The sequence below is a fragment of the Cetorhinus maximus genome, chromosome 22 (assembly GCF_964194155.1).
Source record: "Cetorhinus maximus chromosome 22, sCetMax3.hap1.1, whole genome shotgun sequence".
NCBI lineage: Eukaryota > Metazoa > Chordata > Chondrichthyes > Lamniformes > Cetorhinidae > Cetorhinus > Cetorhinus maximus.
The window spans coordinates 60,761,419-60,773,796 of record NC_135900.1 but is presented as its reverse complement, the minus strand read 5'-3'; the positions used below and the strand labels follow the sequence as shown (position 1 = coordinate 60,773,796).

Below are 12,378 nucleotides of genomic sequence, written 5' to 3'. Positions count from 1 at the left end.
CAGCACCGAAGTAATCATCGATGTACCGGAGAAAGCGTTGTGGAAGGGGGCCGGAGTAGGACTGGAACAAGGAATGTTCCACATATCCCATAAAGAGACATGGGCCCCAGCTATGCCTGTCTCTTTATGGGGTATGTGGAACATTCCTTGTTCCAGTCCTACTCCAGCCCCCTCTCACAACTCTTTCTCCGGTACATCGATGATTACTTCGGTGCTGCTTCATGCTCTCGTCGGGACCTGGAAAAATGTATTAATTTTGCTTCCAATCTCCACCCCTCCATCATTTTCACATGGTCCATCTCTGACACTTCCCTTCCTTGACCTCTCTGTCTCAATTTCTGGTGATAGACTGTCCACCAATATCCATTACAAGCCTACCGACTCCCACTACAGCTCCTCACACCCCGCATCCTGTAAGGACTCCATCCCATTCTCTCAGTTCCTTTGCCTCCGTCGCATCTGTTCTGATGATGCTACCTTCAAAAACAGTTCCTCTGACATGTCCTCCTTCTTCCTTAACCGAGGTTTTCCACCCACGGTAGTTGACAGAGCCCTCAACCGTGTCCGGCCCACCTCCCGCGCATCCGCCCTCATGCCTTCTCCTCCCTCCCAGAAACATGATAGGGTCCCCCTTGTCCTCACTTATCACCCCACCAGCCTCCGCATTCAAAGGATCATCCTCCGCCATTTCCGCCAACTCCAGCATGATGCCACCACCAAACACATCTTCCCTTCACCCCCCCCATGGCGGCATTCCATAGGGATCGTTCCCTCCGTGACACCCTGGTCCACTCCTCCATCACCCCCTACTCCTCAACCCCCACCTACAGCACCTCCCCATGCAAACGCAAAATATGCAACACCTGCCCCTTCACTTCCTCTCTCCTCACCATCCAAGGGCCCAAACACTCCTTTCAAGTGAAGCAGCATATCACTTGCATTTCCCCCAACTTAGTCTACTGCATTCGTTGCTGCCAATGCGGTTTCCTCTACATTGGAGAGACCAAATGCAGACTGGGTGACCGCTTTGCAGAACACCTTCGGTCTGTCCGCAAGCATTACCCAGACCTCCCTGTCGCTTGCCATTTTAACATTCCACCCTGCTCTCTTGCCCACATGTCTGTCCTTGGCTTGCTGCATTGTTCCAGTGAAGCTCAACGCAAACTGGAGGAACAGCACTTCATCTTCCGACTAGGCACGTTACAGCCTTCCGGACTGAATATTGACTTCAACAACTTTAGATCTTGAACTCCCGCCTCCATCCCCACCCCCTTTCCGTTTCTTCCCCCTCCCTTTTGTTTTTTCCAATAATTTATATAGATTTTTCTTTTCCCACCTATTTCCATTATTTTTAAATGTATTCCACCCATCGTTTATTTCACCCCACCCCCACTAGAGCTATCTTGTTTGTCCTGCTCTCCACTCTTAATTAGCACATTCTTTTAGATAATATCACCACCTTCAACACCTCTTTGTTATTTTGTCTGTGACATATTTTGGTTATCTCCTCCTATCACTGCTTGCTTGTCCCAACAACAACCCCCCCCCTCCTTAAACCAGCTTATATTTCACCCCTTTCCTATTTCTACTTAGTTCTGTTGAAGGGTCATGAGGACTCGAAACGTCAACTTTGCTCTTCTCCGCCGATGCTGCCAGACCTGCTGAGTTTTTCCAGGTATTTCTGTTTTTGTTTTGTATAACATTCAAGGCTATGGGCCAAATGCTGGTAAATGGGATTAGGTAGGTAGGCCAGGTGTTTCTCACGGGTCGGTGCAGACTCGATGGGCCGAAGGGCCTCTTCTGCACTGTGTGATTCTGTGAAAACCAAGAATGACCATAACAGTCTTTAAGTTACAAAGTTGAACTTTCAGTTCCTGTTTCAAAGTAATAAAATGTCTTAATATTTTGATCAGTAGAGCAACAGTTTTGTGTTGACTATGCTAGTGATGCGAGGTTTTAAGTGAGACTAAATTCCAAAGGAGCCATTTGTTAGCCTCTGGCCATATACCAGGACACCATGAATGGGATTGCAAAACTTGGAAGAGGCATTTTTTTTTCCTGTTTGACAGATTCAGAACATGAAGTTGACTCCAGCATCAGATACCTTGGTTCACATTTACAACAGACTCAGCTCCTGCACTAAATGTAGAGGAGTTGATTACTTCTACTTAACAAGCTGTGTGTGTGCCAATTCCAGTCTATAGGAAAAGTAAGAAGAGGCGTAACCTCCAACATAATGTAACTGGGAATCCAGAGGTTTGTTGTGCTGATCATTACGAAGCCTAGTGGGCTGAGTTTAACAAGTCGTCACCAATCGAATTTTCAGACATAGTGTGAAGAGTGATCTGGGACAGTAAGGCAGGTGCAGAACCTTGCCATTTACTCCATAGACGCTACCAACATTCAACATAGCGTTTGTACTGCCAACGATTGAACCAGTCAATTGTGCCTTATATCTGCCCATGAGCTTTCTTTTTGTCACAACTCAATCACTTTCACCCTTGGCAGTGGCTGCTAATGGATTGAAATGCCATTTTGAGCCTTTCAGAATTGTTGTTCCACCCTTTCATGCAATTTTCTGGCTTCACCTAGTATGTTCCTTACACTTGGTCTGCACAAGTACCTGTGGATAATAATATGGGCGAATTAACAAAGGAAATTTCAGTGCAATGACACATTGGTATGAACGCTGCTGCACAGCACTTAAGATTTAGGTATGATTTGCACCAGTAGCGCCCCAATAAGTGTTATAATTCAAAACAACAGACCTCTGATTGTTTGCCATATAAAACAATGATACAATGACCAATGTTGGGGTTTATGACAAGAGATATTTACAATTGAAGTCTGAAGAGATTATACAACACCATAAAGTATTAGATACTGGTCACGCAATACATTAAGGCCTAAAAACATGTGTGGGGATCGCAATGCATGATTAATCCATGCCCAATACAGGCAGCACACAGACTTTGTACTGCCTGCTCATTTATGTGACTGAAGTATGTACGCAGTGTTAAGTGTGCTGTTGAATTGGCTGTATGCCAGAGCAGGGCTGCAAAATTGTGAGAGGCTAGCATGAGTCCAAGCTAGGCTGTGCTGCTTAAAGCCAGCATGCACCTCTCCAGCCTGTATTTTGAGTGGAGCAGGTGCTAAAAATGGCTGAGGAAAGGTTTCTAACCTGAAAGAAGAGTGCCTAATAGTACAACAGGGGAGATGGCAGGCTTCAAGCTTTCTGATATAGCTCTGAAAACCTTGATAATTTATTTATCTTATTCAATGTGTAGATGGATTGAGTTGCAGAGTGCAATTGCCGAACCATGATCAAAAATCCAGAATAAATGAAAACTATAATATCTCTGTTTATTGTTACAGGTGATACATATACTTTAAAGCTACTGTAATTTACATCTCTTTCTGGCTAGTTGTTTTAATAGATTAAAAATGAGTATTGCTGAAATTTTTGTTGAAGCTTTTCATCTTGCACTCATCAGGACCGTTTGCAAGAATACCAAATTACCAAATGTAAAGGGAACAGCAATTTATACTATATGAGAAGAGAATTCTGAATGGTAGAGGCATTGCCATGGAGAATACACCAGCTGATGTTGTTTTCTCCATGGCAATTCTTTGAAAATTTAATCCAGGCAATTTAACTCTGATTGGTCAATGCATTGCCCTGAAGAATGAACCAGCAAATGACTGTCACTTGTTTTGTTTAGCTGAAACAGGTGCAACGTGTGTACATGTTCTTTCTGTCTGCAAAGAACAGGGCCCTCCCTATGTATTAATATATGTAGCTTCCAATACAGACACATCCGCCACCCTGTGAGCCCGATTGACAATCTTAAATTGATTGTCAGCATAATTCGTAGCACACTGATTTAGCAAATGGTGTCCAATCGCAAAATCAGACCTAATGTTAGACACTGTGTTTTGAGTATTGCAAGCATGGGCTGGTTGGGTATGGTCTCTACCTTGCCCATTGCAAACAGCGGAAGGGACGTGCTGTTTGAAGTGATCCACCAGTCTTTGGGATGTGCGGCCTACATACCTAGCATTACACTGGCACTGAAATTCACATTCCACATTACTCACTTGTGTGATGAGCGTCTTTTTGGCATTCTATAAAATTGTGCATTCTCCATGGCAATGCCTCTACCAATCAGAGTCCACTTGCCAACCAATCAGCACTTTCTTCTCATATAGTATGAATTGTTGTTCCCTTTATAATTTGGTATTCCCGTGAATTGACCTGATGAGTGTAAGATTAAAAATGATAAATGCCAACAAGCAGATGCCACACCAAAGCAAAATATTATGGCTACTGGAAATTTGAAATGAAAACAGAAAATGCTGGAAATACTCAGGTCAGGTGACATTTGTAGAAAGAGAAACAATGAAAATATCAGGTTGATATATATAATAATTTTATATTGACATATCAGGTTAATATATATTCTAACAAACTTCTCACAGGACACTTCAACTGGTTTCATAACCCTGTAACTAGAGGCAATGCTGGAGAGCTCCCTAGTGTTGCAGTGTGTTCCATGGGTTGACAGTAGTGATGTGAATCTGTCTTGCATAATTGCATAAATGTGGTTACTAGCCTCCACACTTGCCCTCCGACTGCACAAGCACATGACAAATCCTCAAATGAGTGAAGAAAGCAGTTAGAGCTCCAATATCATCCTTTTTTTAAAACTTGTATCTTGAAGCCAGAAATCATGGGCCGATCAGTTGAGAAAGGATTCAAGCTGACCCACTGACCTGTCAGCTCTACTCTTTCCAAAATGTCAGGCTTCGCTCAGTGTTAACATTCTGGTCCCTGAAACCAAAGGTCAAGTCCCGCTGCAGAGACTGCAGCAGATAATTTCGGCTGACAATTCAGTGCAGTACTGAGGGAGTACTACACTTTTGGGGTTACTGTCTTTCCAATGAGATGTTTAGTCGAAGCCCTTCTGCCCTCTCAGATCCCAAGCCACTATTTGAAGAAGAGCAGGGCTGTTCCCTCAAATATTCTGGTCAATATTTATTCTGAACGAACACCACTGAAACAAATTTTCTGGTCATTTATCTCCCTGCTGTTTGTGGGAGTGTGTAAATTGGCTGCTTTCTGTCTCTGCATCATAACAGTGTACTTCAAATGTACTTAATTGGTTATGATACGTTGACATGAAAGATGGAAGTTCTTTTCTTTGCCATCCCTGCTTTTAGCTCCTCATTATAATTATTCAGCCAGCACACCTTCTAGTAACTCACTGTTTAAAACCCTCAGCATGGATATACCTCTAGGGCTAATGCTTGTATCGGAAAGAGTGATGGTTACAGGGTGCTTCCATTCTTAGAAGGGACTATGACCTGTCACTTTTACCTGTGAAACATCTATGTAAAAAGCAACATAGTTTACTTACTGCATGACATTGAGAACACACTATGCAGCCTGACCTTGCGTGTATGCCTTTGGAACAATGAAAGCATGAGTAGAGTGAGATGGAAGAACACAAGAAAGATAGTAATGATCCAGAGTTTGGGGGCAACCTTCAACTTTACCCTTCTGTACTTCCTCTATGCATTCCGGCCCATTGATCTTCAAGATGGCACCTTCAAATGCAGTCACCAACTTGATCTTTTAATAGGCCTCTTCCAGTCCAGTTGGACCTCTTCTATTATGTGACATCATGGTCTACAAGCGAAAAAGCAAACGTAAGTTGGAAGTGTGAAGCAAGTGGCCGTTCTGCAGCCCATCGCTAGTGTCATTTCATGTGTAGGCATCCTACACAAGGATTTTGTAATGTGAAACTTTTTCAGGAAGTGAATGTGGGAAAAGTTACAGCTGTGAGTTGCTGCTGCAGAATCAATGTGCATCATAAGCAATAAATGTGGATTAAAAGGTAGTGTGAAGGGCAATGGTGGAATTACTTTGCGACATATACTGCTGGACTACTTAGGATAAGATAATGATATTTTTAAAATCTCAAAATTTGAAGCTTTTGGTTTAAATAATTAGGAAATTACATTTATTTTGTGAATGATATCTGATACTTTTTATATTTCCTTTGGATTTTTATTTGTGCTGCGGGTGAGCAAAAACAAACAAATACCTTTGAAGAAAGAAGGTCAATTTGTAAAGCTGTTGAAAAAGCATTCAGGTTCCTGAGATTTATAAATAAAGGCATATCATACAAAATCAAGGAAATGATGCTAATCAATGGTTGGGCCTCAGTTGGAGTATTGTGCCTAATTCTGGGCACCACACTTTAGGAAGGATGTCAAGATCCTGGAGAGGGTACAGAAGAGATTTACTAGAATGGCACCAGGGATGAGAGACTTTAGTTATGTGGAGATTTGGGGATCATTGTTCAAGCAAAGAAATTTAAGGAAATAATTAATTAAAGATGTTTGAAATTATGAAGTGTTTTGATAGAGTAAATAAGAATAAACTGTTTGGGATCAGAACCAGGAGGTAGACATTTAAGATAGCCAGAGGCAAGGGTTATGTAAGTTATGATTTGGAATGTATTGCCCAACAGGGTGGTGGAAGAAGATTCAATAGTAATATTCAAAATGAAATTGAATATAAACTCGAAAAGGAAACATTTGAATGGGTGTGGGTCTGATTGGACAGATCTTTCAATGAACTGGCACAGATATGATGGGCTGTATGGCCTCCTTCTGTGCTGTATGATTCTATGCTATTGTAAGCATAAAATGCATAATTTTATATTTACAAATGCAGGTGTGATGAGATCACCTTGTATTTCTGATGACTGTTTTCAGTTCTGCATGCTCTGATGTGCCTGCTTCATGCATGATGGATTTGATCGTTGCTTTTCAACTGAGCTGTGCGTGGAGATATATTCCACTGGGCATCGATGTGATCCTGCCAACATGGAGTCCAGCTATATGATGTGTCCACATTAACGCATTGTTGCTGGAAAGTGAAGGAGCTTCAATTCCTGAACCAGCTGTCCCGGCTACTGGTTCATGACTGCACAAAAAGCGAACCGTTAAAAAAGGTTGAACAAATAATATAAGCTGTTTACAAGTTTTAAGTGGAGCACTTGACAGTTGATGAACTTGCCTGATGTATGTCAAATCTTAATTTGTAGGCTCAACAATACTTTATATTAAGCAGAATATTAATAAACTTGAACACTGAGCATTTTGCCTCAGCTGGAACATTATATATTTCTGCTTTTTTTGTGCTCACAATCAGCTTGGGTATAGATATTGTGGGAAAAACCCCATTTGTCTGGCCATGATCAATAGTCATTGTAACAGAATTCAATTTATTTTAATTTCAACAGAGAGGGAATTTGACCCCAACAGACATTGTGGTGTCATGGATCCTGAGACAAAGAAACCATGTACAAGATCACTCACGTGCAAGGTATTCCTTTTACTCAAAATGATTGGCTGACTTATTTGTTGATACTTGCATTGGAATTTTCAAAACGAAGTATATTTTATAGGTAGTTATTGAACATGTAAAAATGCATGTGTATATTAAAGTTATAGCATATACTTCGAATTTGAGTTTGAAATCTTTATTAACAAAGCAACAGCCATTTCACATCAAAAATGTTTGAAGTGCTTTGAACCATTTCAACAATACATAAGGCACAATATTTACAACTAAGCTAATCCTGTTAAACTACTTCATAATTGTAAGCATCATTTCACCCAAGATATTGTATCTGGTAAGCCTTTCATATTTTTTATTCTGGTCTTTGCACAGACTCATTCACTTAATCATCGGAGAGCTGTGCCAGGGCGAAGGAAACAATTTGACATTCTTCTTGCTGAACATAAAGCTCGCTCAAGGGAGAAGGAAACTGTAAAAGACAAGGAACACCTACTAGTGTCAAAGGAAACTCATCAGAGCCAGTCTATGCCTACACAGGAGCAGGTTACAGGATCTTTAACTAACACTGGTTTGGAGCCTAAAGTTACATCGCCAGCAAAATTGAGACTGCTGAATACTGCCCTTTCTAGGTGAGTTGTAACGTGATTTTGCTGTTTACAATTGTCAACTCTGTTCTGAGAGTTAACTTAACCACTCAACAAGTTTATCCAGTGATTGCAAGCTGCATCCTGTATCATTTGTATGTGCTTCTGCTTACAATGGCATTCTGAATTTCAAAGGAAACTGGAGCGCACATTCACCCATCGACATGAACCTGTCCTGGAATTTGTGCACTGAATAGATTCAAATGTCACGTAAAAGTCCCAGAAAAACAACCATAATTAAGCGAGATAGTCTAATCAGGGAGAGGGGGAATTGTGCGATTTCATTGCCAGTTGGACAGAAAAAAGAAACAGTGGTAATTCATTGTCTTGTGCTGCATGCACCACATCAACAGAAATACTTTTTTTTTTCCTGATAATGTCTAAAAGATATAATGAACTCAGCTAAAATTCTGCCCTGTACATACAGAGTGGTATGAGACATTTGCAGAAGAAAATGTAATTTACAACTGTATTACTGTATAATGAAATTGCCAGTTTCTTACTGACTCCTTGCTCTGATTCCAGGTAAGCAATCTTGGAGGGTTTAGCCAATTAAACTATTGAAATAAGTAACAAAATGAGTATCTTATTTGGAAGCCAATTTCTACAAATTATTATGTATACCAATCTTTTACAACAATAACTTCAAAAGATTCCAAATAATGGTTTGGCGCAATGTATCATTTGTACATGAATAAAATGTACATTGACTAGTTGATCCAGCATATCACGGGAATAATCCTTAAATTGAAAAACTCATGAGAGAACCTGTATGGATTCCTGTATAGCTAAGAGAGCACCAAATCATTCACGCCTTCCTGCCTCTTCTGCTCATGGGAGAGAATTACTGTACAGTATTCTGTCTGTTTTAAGTGCGCCCAAGTACATGCTGAGAGTTACTTTCTTTATATTGGCTTTAGATTTTATGTAAATTGCAGGAAGACCCTACCTGTTAGTAGGGTAGAAACTATTGTTGATACTTTGCATTCAGGACTTTCATAAAAGGAAGCTATGACTATCATGGAATAGTTAGCCCATCCATCTGTGTCTAAAATGCACACCAATATGCTCTTAAATGTTTCATATTGTGGGTTGTCAGTTAACTCAGGATAGGTGAGTTATTCTCTGGGCACAGTTTGGTTAGAGATGTTTTCTATCTATTTAACAGGGCAGCCTGTTAAGTGTACTTTTGTGGAGATAGTAGGGTTGCTGCCTCTCTGTTATTCTAGAAATGGTTAGTTTGAGGCCTATGATGACTCAACCAAGGCCCTGAAAAGGACCCCAGCCTGACCAAGAAATATGAAATTTGTCCTTATGCTGTTGATTGCAAAAATGATTATACTTGCTGTGGAAGGGTGAAAGAATTCTACAGGAGTAGAGAACAGGAGCAAAGGCCTGTTGAATAGCTGAATTCCGACTGTAGAAGTTAATAAAAAATGTACCTGTTCCATTCTGATGCATTTCTGCTCATTTTGGATGCTCATAATGAAATCATTGCTAACATTACCAAAAATCTTCTTTTGCTTTCTCTTGAGAAATTATCCATTGTATACAAGGGAACAAAGCAGATGAAATACTTTTTCACTGTGTAATAATCCTTCTTCAAATAGAGTTTACCAGTTTCATTTTCAGCAGGGATCTGAATTGAAGAGGAATTTCTGGTGTGTAACCTTTGCTCTGTAATGCACCCTCTGTGTTCATAAAACAAAAACTGTGTACTTCCTTAATTTAATTACTTTTTTTGCAAAAGCCAAATCTTGTTAAGAGAATTCTACCTTCATGAAACTATTTGATAATTGGGAGTATTCATCTATTCACAGTAATCTAAAATAGATTTATTAGATTGACAAGTACTCTTATTTGGCCCATATCATTGAAAGGAGCTTAGTAAATTGGTGCAGGTGAGGGAAGAAATGAAAGTGAGACAACAGAGCAGAAGAGAAGGTCACATGATGGGATGATGCAATGTTCTCTTAAATGGACAGGTATCTAGAAATGTATTCATGGGATGTGGACGAGAACTTAATTTGAAAAATGATAACTCCTTGGTAAGCAATCTGTCTGTCATTTAATTTTAACTATGAAGTTTTAACGAAGATGTGACTTGTGCATCATTTTGTTCACTTCAGTTCCATCTCTGCCCTTTAATGTGTGATGTTTCAAAATCACAGAATCACACAGTGCAGAAGAAGCCCTTCGGCCCATCGAGTCTGCACCGACACGTGAGAAACACCTGACCTACCTACTAATCCCATTTACCAGCACTTGGCCCATAGCCTTGAATGTTATGACATGCCAAGTGCTCATCCAGGTACTTTTTAAAGGATGTGAGGCAACCCGCCTCCACCACCCTCCCAGGCAGCGCATTCCAGACCATCACCACCCTCTGGGTAAAAAAGTTTTTCCTCACATCCCCCCTAAACCTCCTGCCCCTCACCTTGAACTTATGTCCTCTCATGACTGACCCTTCAACTAAGGGGAACAGCTGCTCCCTATCCACCCTGTCCATGACCATCATAACCTTGTACACCTCGATCAGGCCGCCCCTCGGTCTTCTCTGCTCTAACGAAAACAACCCAAGTCTATCCAAACTCTCTTCAAAACTTAAATGTTTCATCCCTGGCAACATCCTGGTGAATCTCCTCTGCATCCCCTCCAGTGCAATCACATCCTCCCTATAATGTGGCGATCAGAACTGCACACAGTACTCCAGCTGTGGCCTCACCAAGGTTCTATACAACTCCAACATGATCTCCCTTCTTTTGTAACCTATGCCTCAATTGATAAAGGCAAGTGTCCCATATGCCTTTTTCACCACCCCACTAACATGCCCCTCCACCTTCAGAGATCTATGGACACACACGCCAAGGTCCCTTTGTTCCTCAGAACTTCTTAGTGTCATGCCATTCATTGAATACTTCCTTGTCAAATTACTCCTTCCAAAGTGTATCACCTCTCACTTTTCAGGGTTAAATTCCATCTGCCACTTATCTGCCCATTTGACCATCTCGTCTATATCTTCCTGTCGCCCAAGACACTCAATCTCACTGTTAACCACCCGGCCAATCTTTGTGTCATCCGCAACATTACTAATTCCACCTCCCACATAGTCATCTATGTCATTTATATAAATATCTTGTAGCAATATTAATAAAAATCTCAAATGAAGGCCATTTTGCCAAAAATCCTAGATAAGTAATTGAGATACATTTGTTTGTACATTTGCGTTCTAGTGGAGTTTATGTTGTGGTATTGTGTATAAAAATTGGGCTTTCCCCACTCCGTTGATTTGCTGGTTAAAGGATGGAGTACTGAAGCCACAGCAATAAGTCAGGTCTCTGGTTCAATGCCCAACTTATACTGAGTTGTCTGATTGCTGTTACGGTGGTAGTAGATGTTAAATAAATATAAATTGTTTGAAGATGATTTAATGATGTCACATGATCTATTGAGCAGTTGTTTTATGGCAAAAAGTACAGAACGTAAAAGTAGAGATTATAATATATAAACTTTCAACTTTAACAAGACCACAATTGGAGTATTATGTGCAGTTTTAGGCTGTGACACTACAGGAAGGATATTGAAGCATTAGTGAGGCTATTGCACAGATTCAGTAGAATGCTGCCTCGTATGAGGAGGTACAAGAAAGATTTAAAAACTTGGGGCTACATTGGTTAGAATAAAGGAGATTCCAGGATGGTTTGATAAAAATGTTGAAAATTATGATGGAATGGGGCAGAGTAGTTAGAAATAACTTTTACAGTGATTGAGAAGTCTAGAATGAGGGGATTTACGAGCTTGTGGTCACTGACCTGAGCCAGTGATTAAAGTAGCGACCATGTGAACATTTAAAAATAGCTCAGATGGGTTGATAGGAAAAGTGAAGAAAGGGATATGGAAACAAAGTGTGTATGTGGAATTGAGACTACTGTTCAGATGGAGAATAAATATCACCAAGATTGGGCCATAAGGTCTGTTTCTGTGTTGCAATTTCTGTGTAATTCTGTGTTCTTTTTATTTTCTGTTATCTGACCCAACATCAAAAAATCAGTACTGAAGATCTGAAATACAGTCTCAAATTAATTGAATGTTTGTCCTTTGCTTTCAACAGGGTTTCATCTACCAGCAGCATAAATAGTATGGGCACTACATCTAGCAGTGCAACAGTATTGGAGCTACCATTGCCCATAATTGGAGATTTAGCAAGTCGATTATCCAGTGATGAAGGAGAAATGGATGGTGCAGAGGAATCAGAAAAACTGGACTGTCATTATTCTGGGCATCACCCAAGGCCACTAGGCGTATGTTGTACATTTTACTTCAGTGTCTCATATTTGTTTTTAACACTTGAGTTTCATGTTT

The 12,378-nt window shown here is 40.5% G+C and overlaps 1 protein-coding gene and 1 long non-coding RNA gene across 3 annotated transcripts in view; one reads left to right on the top strand and one right to left on the bottom strand.

Moving 5' to 3' along the window:
• Positions 1-12,378, top strand: part of atxn7l1 (ataxin 7-like 1) — an 89,570-nt gene that overhangs the window by 42,151 nt on the left and 35,041 nt on the right. For both annotated transcript variants that reach the window (XM_078568416.1, XM_078568417.1), the window contains exons 3-5: positions 7,314-7,396; positions 7,745-8,001; positions 12,128-12,317. In XM_078568416.1, the coding sequence (XP_078424542.1) occupies positions 7,314-7,396; positions 7,745-8,001; positions 12,128-12,317 (530 nt within the window). The remainder of the gene's footprint in view (positions 1-7,313; positions 7,397-7,744; positions 8,002-12,127; positions 12,318-12,378) is intronic.
• LOC144696745 (uncharacterized) overlaps positions 3,339-12,378 on the bottom strand; it is a 62,474-nt gene continuing 53,434 nt past the window's right edge. The window contains exon 2 of the long non-coding RNA XR_013580235.1: positions 3,339-4,255. This is a non-coding gene — a long non-coding RNA (uncharacterized LOC144696745). The remainder of the gene's footprint in view (positions 4,256-12,378) is intronic.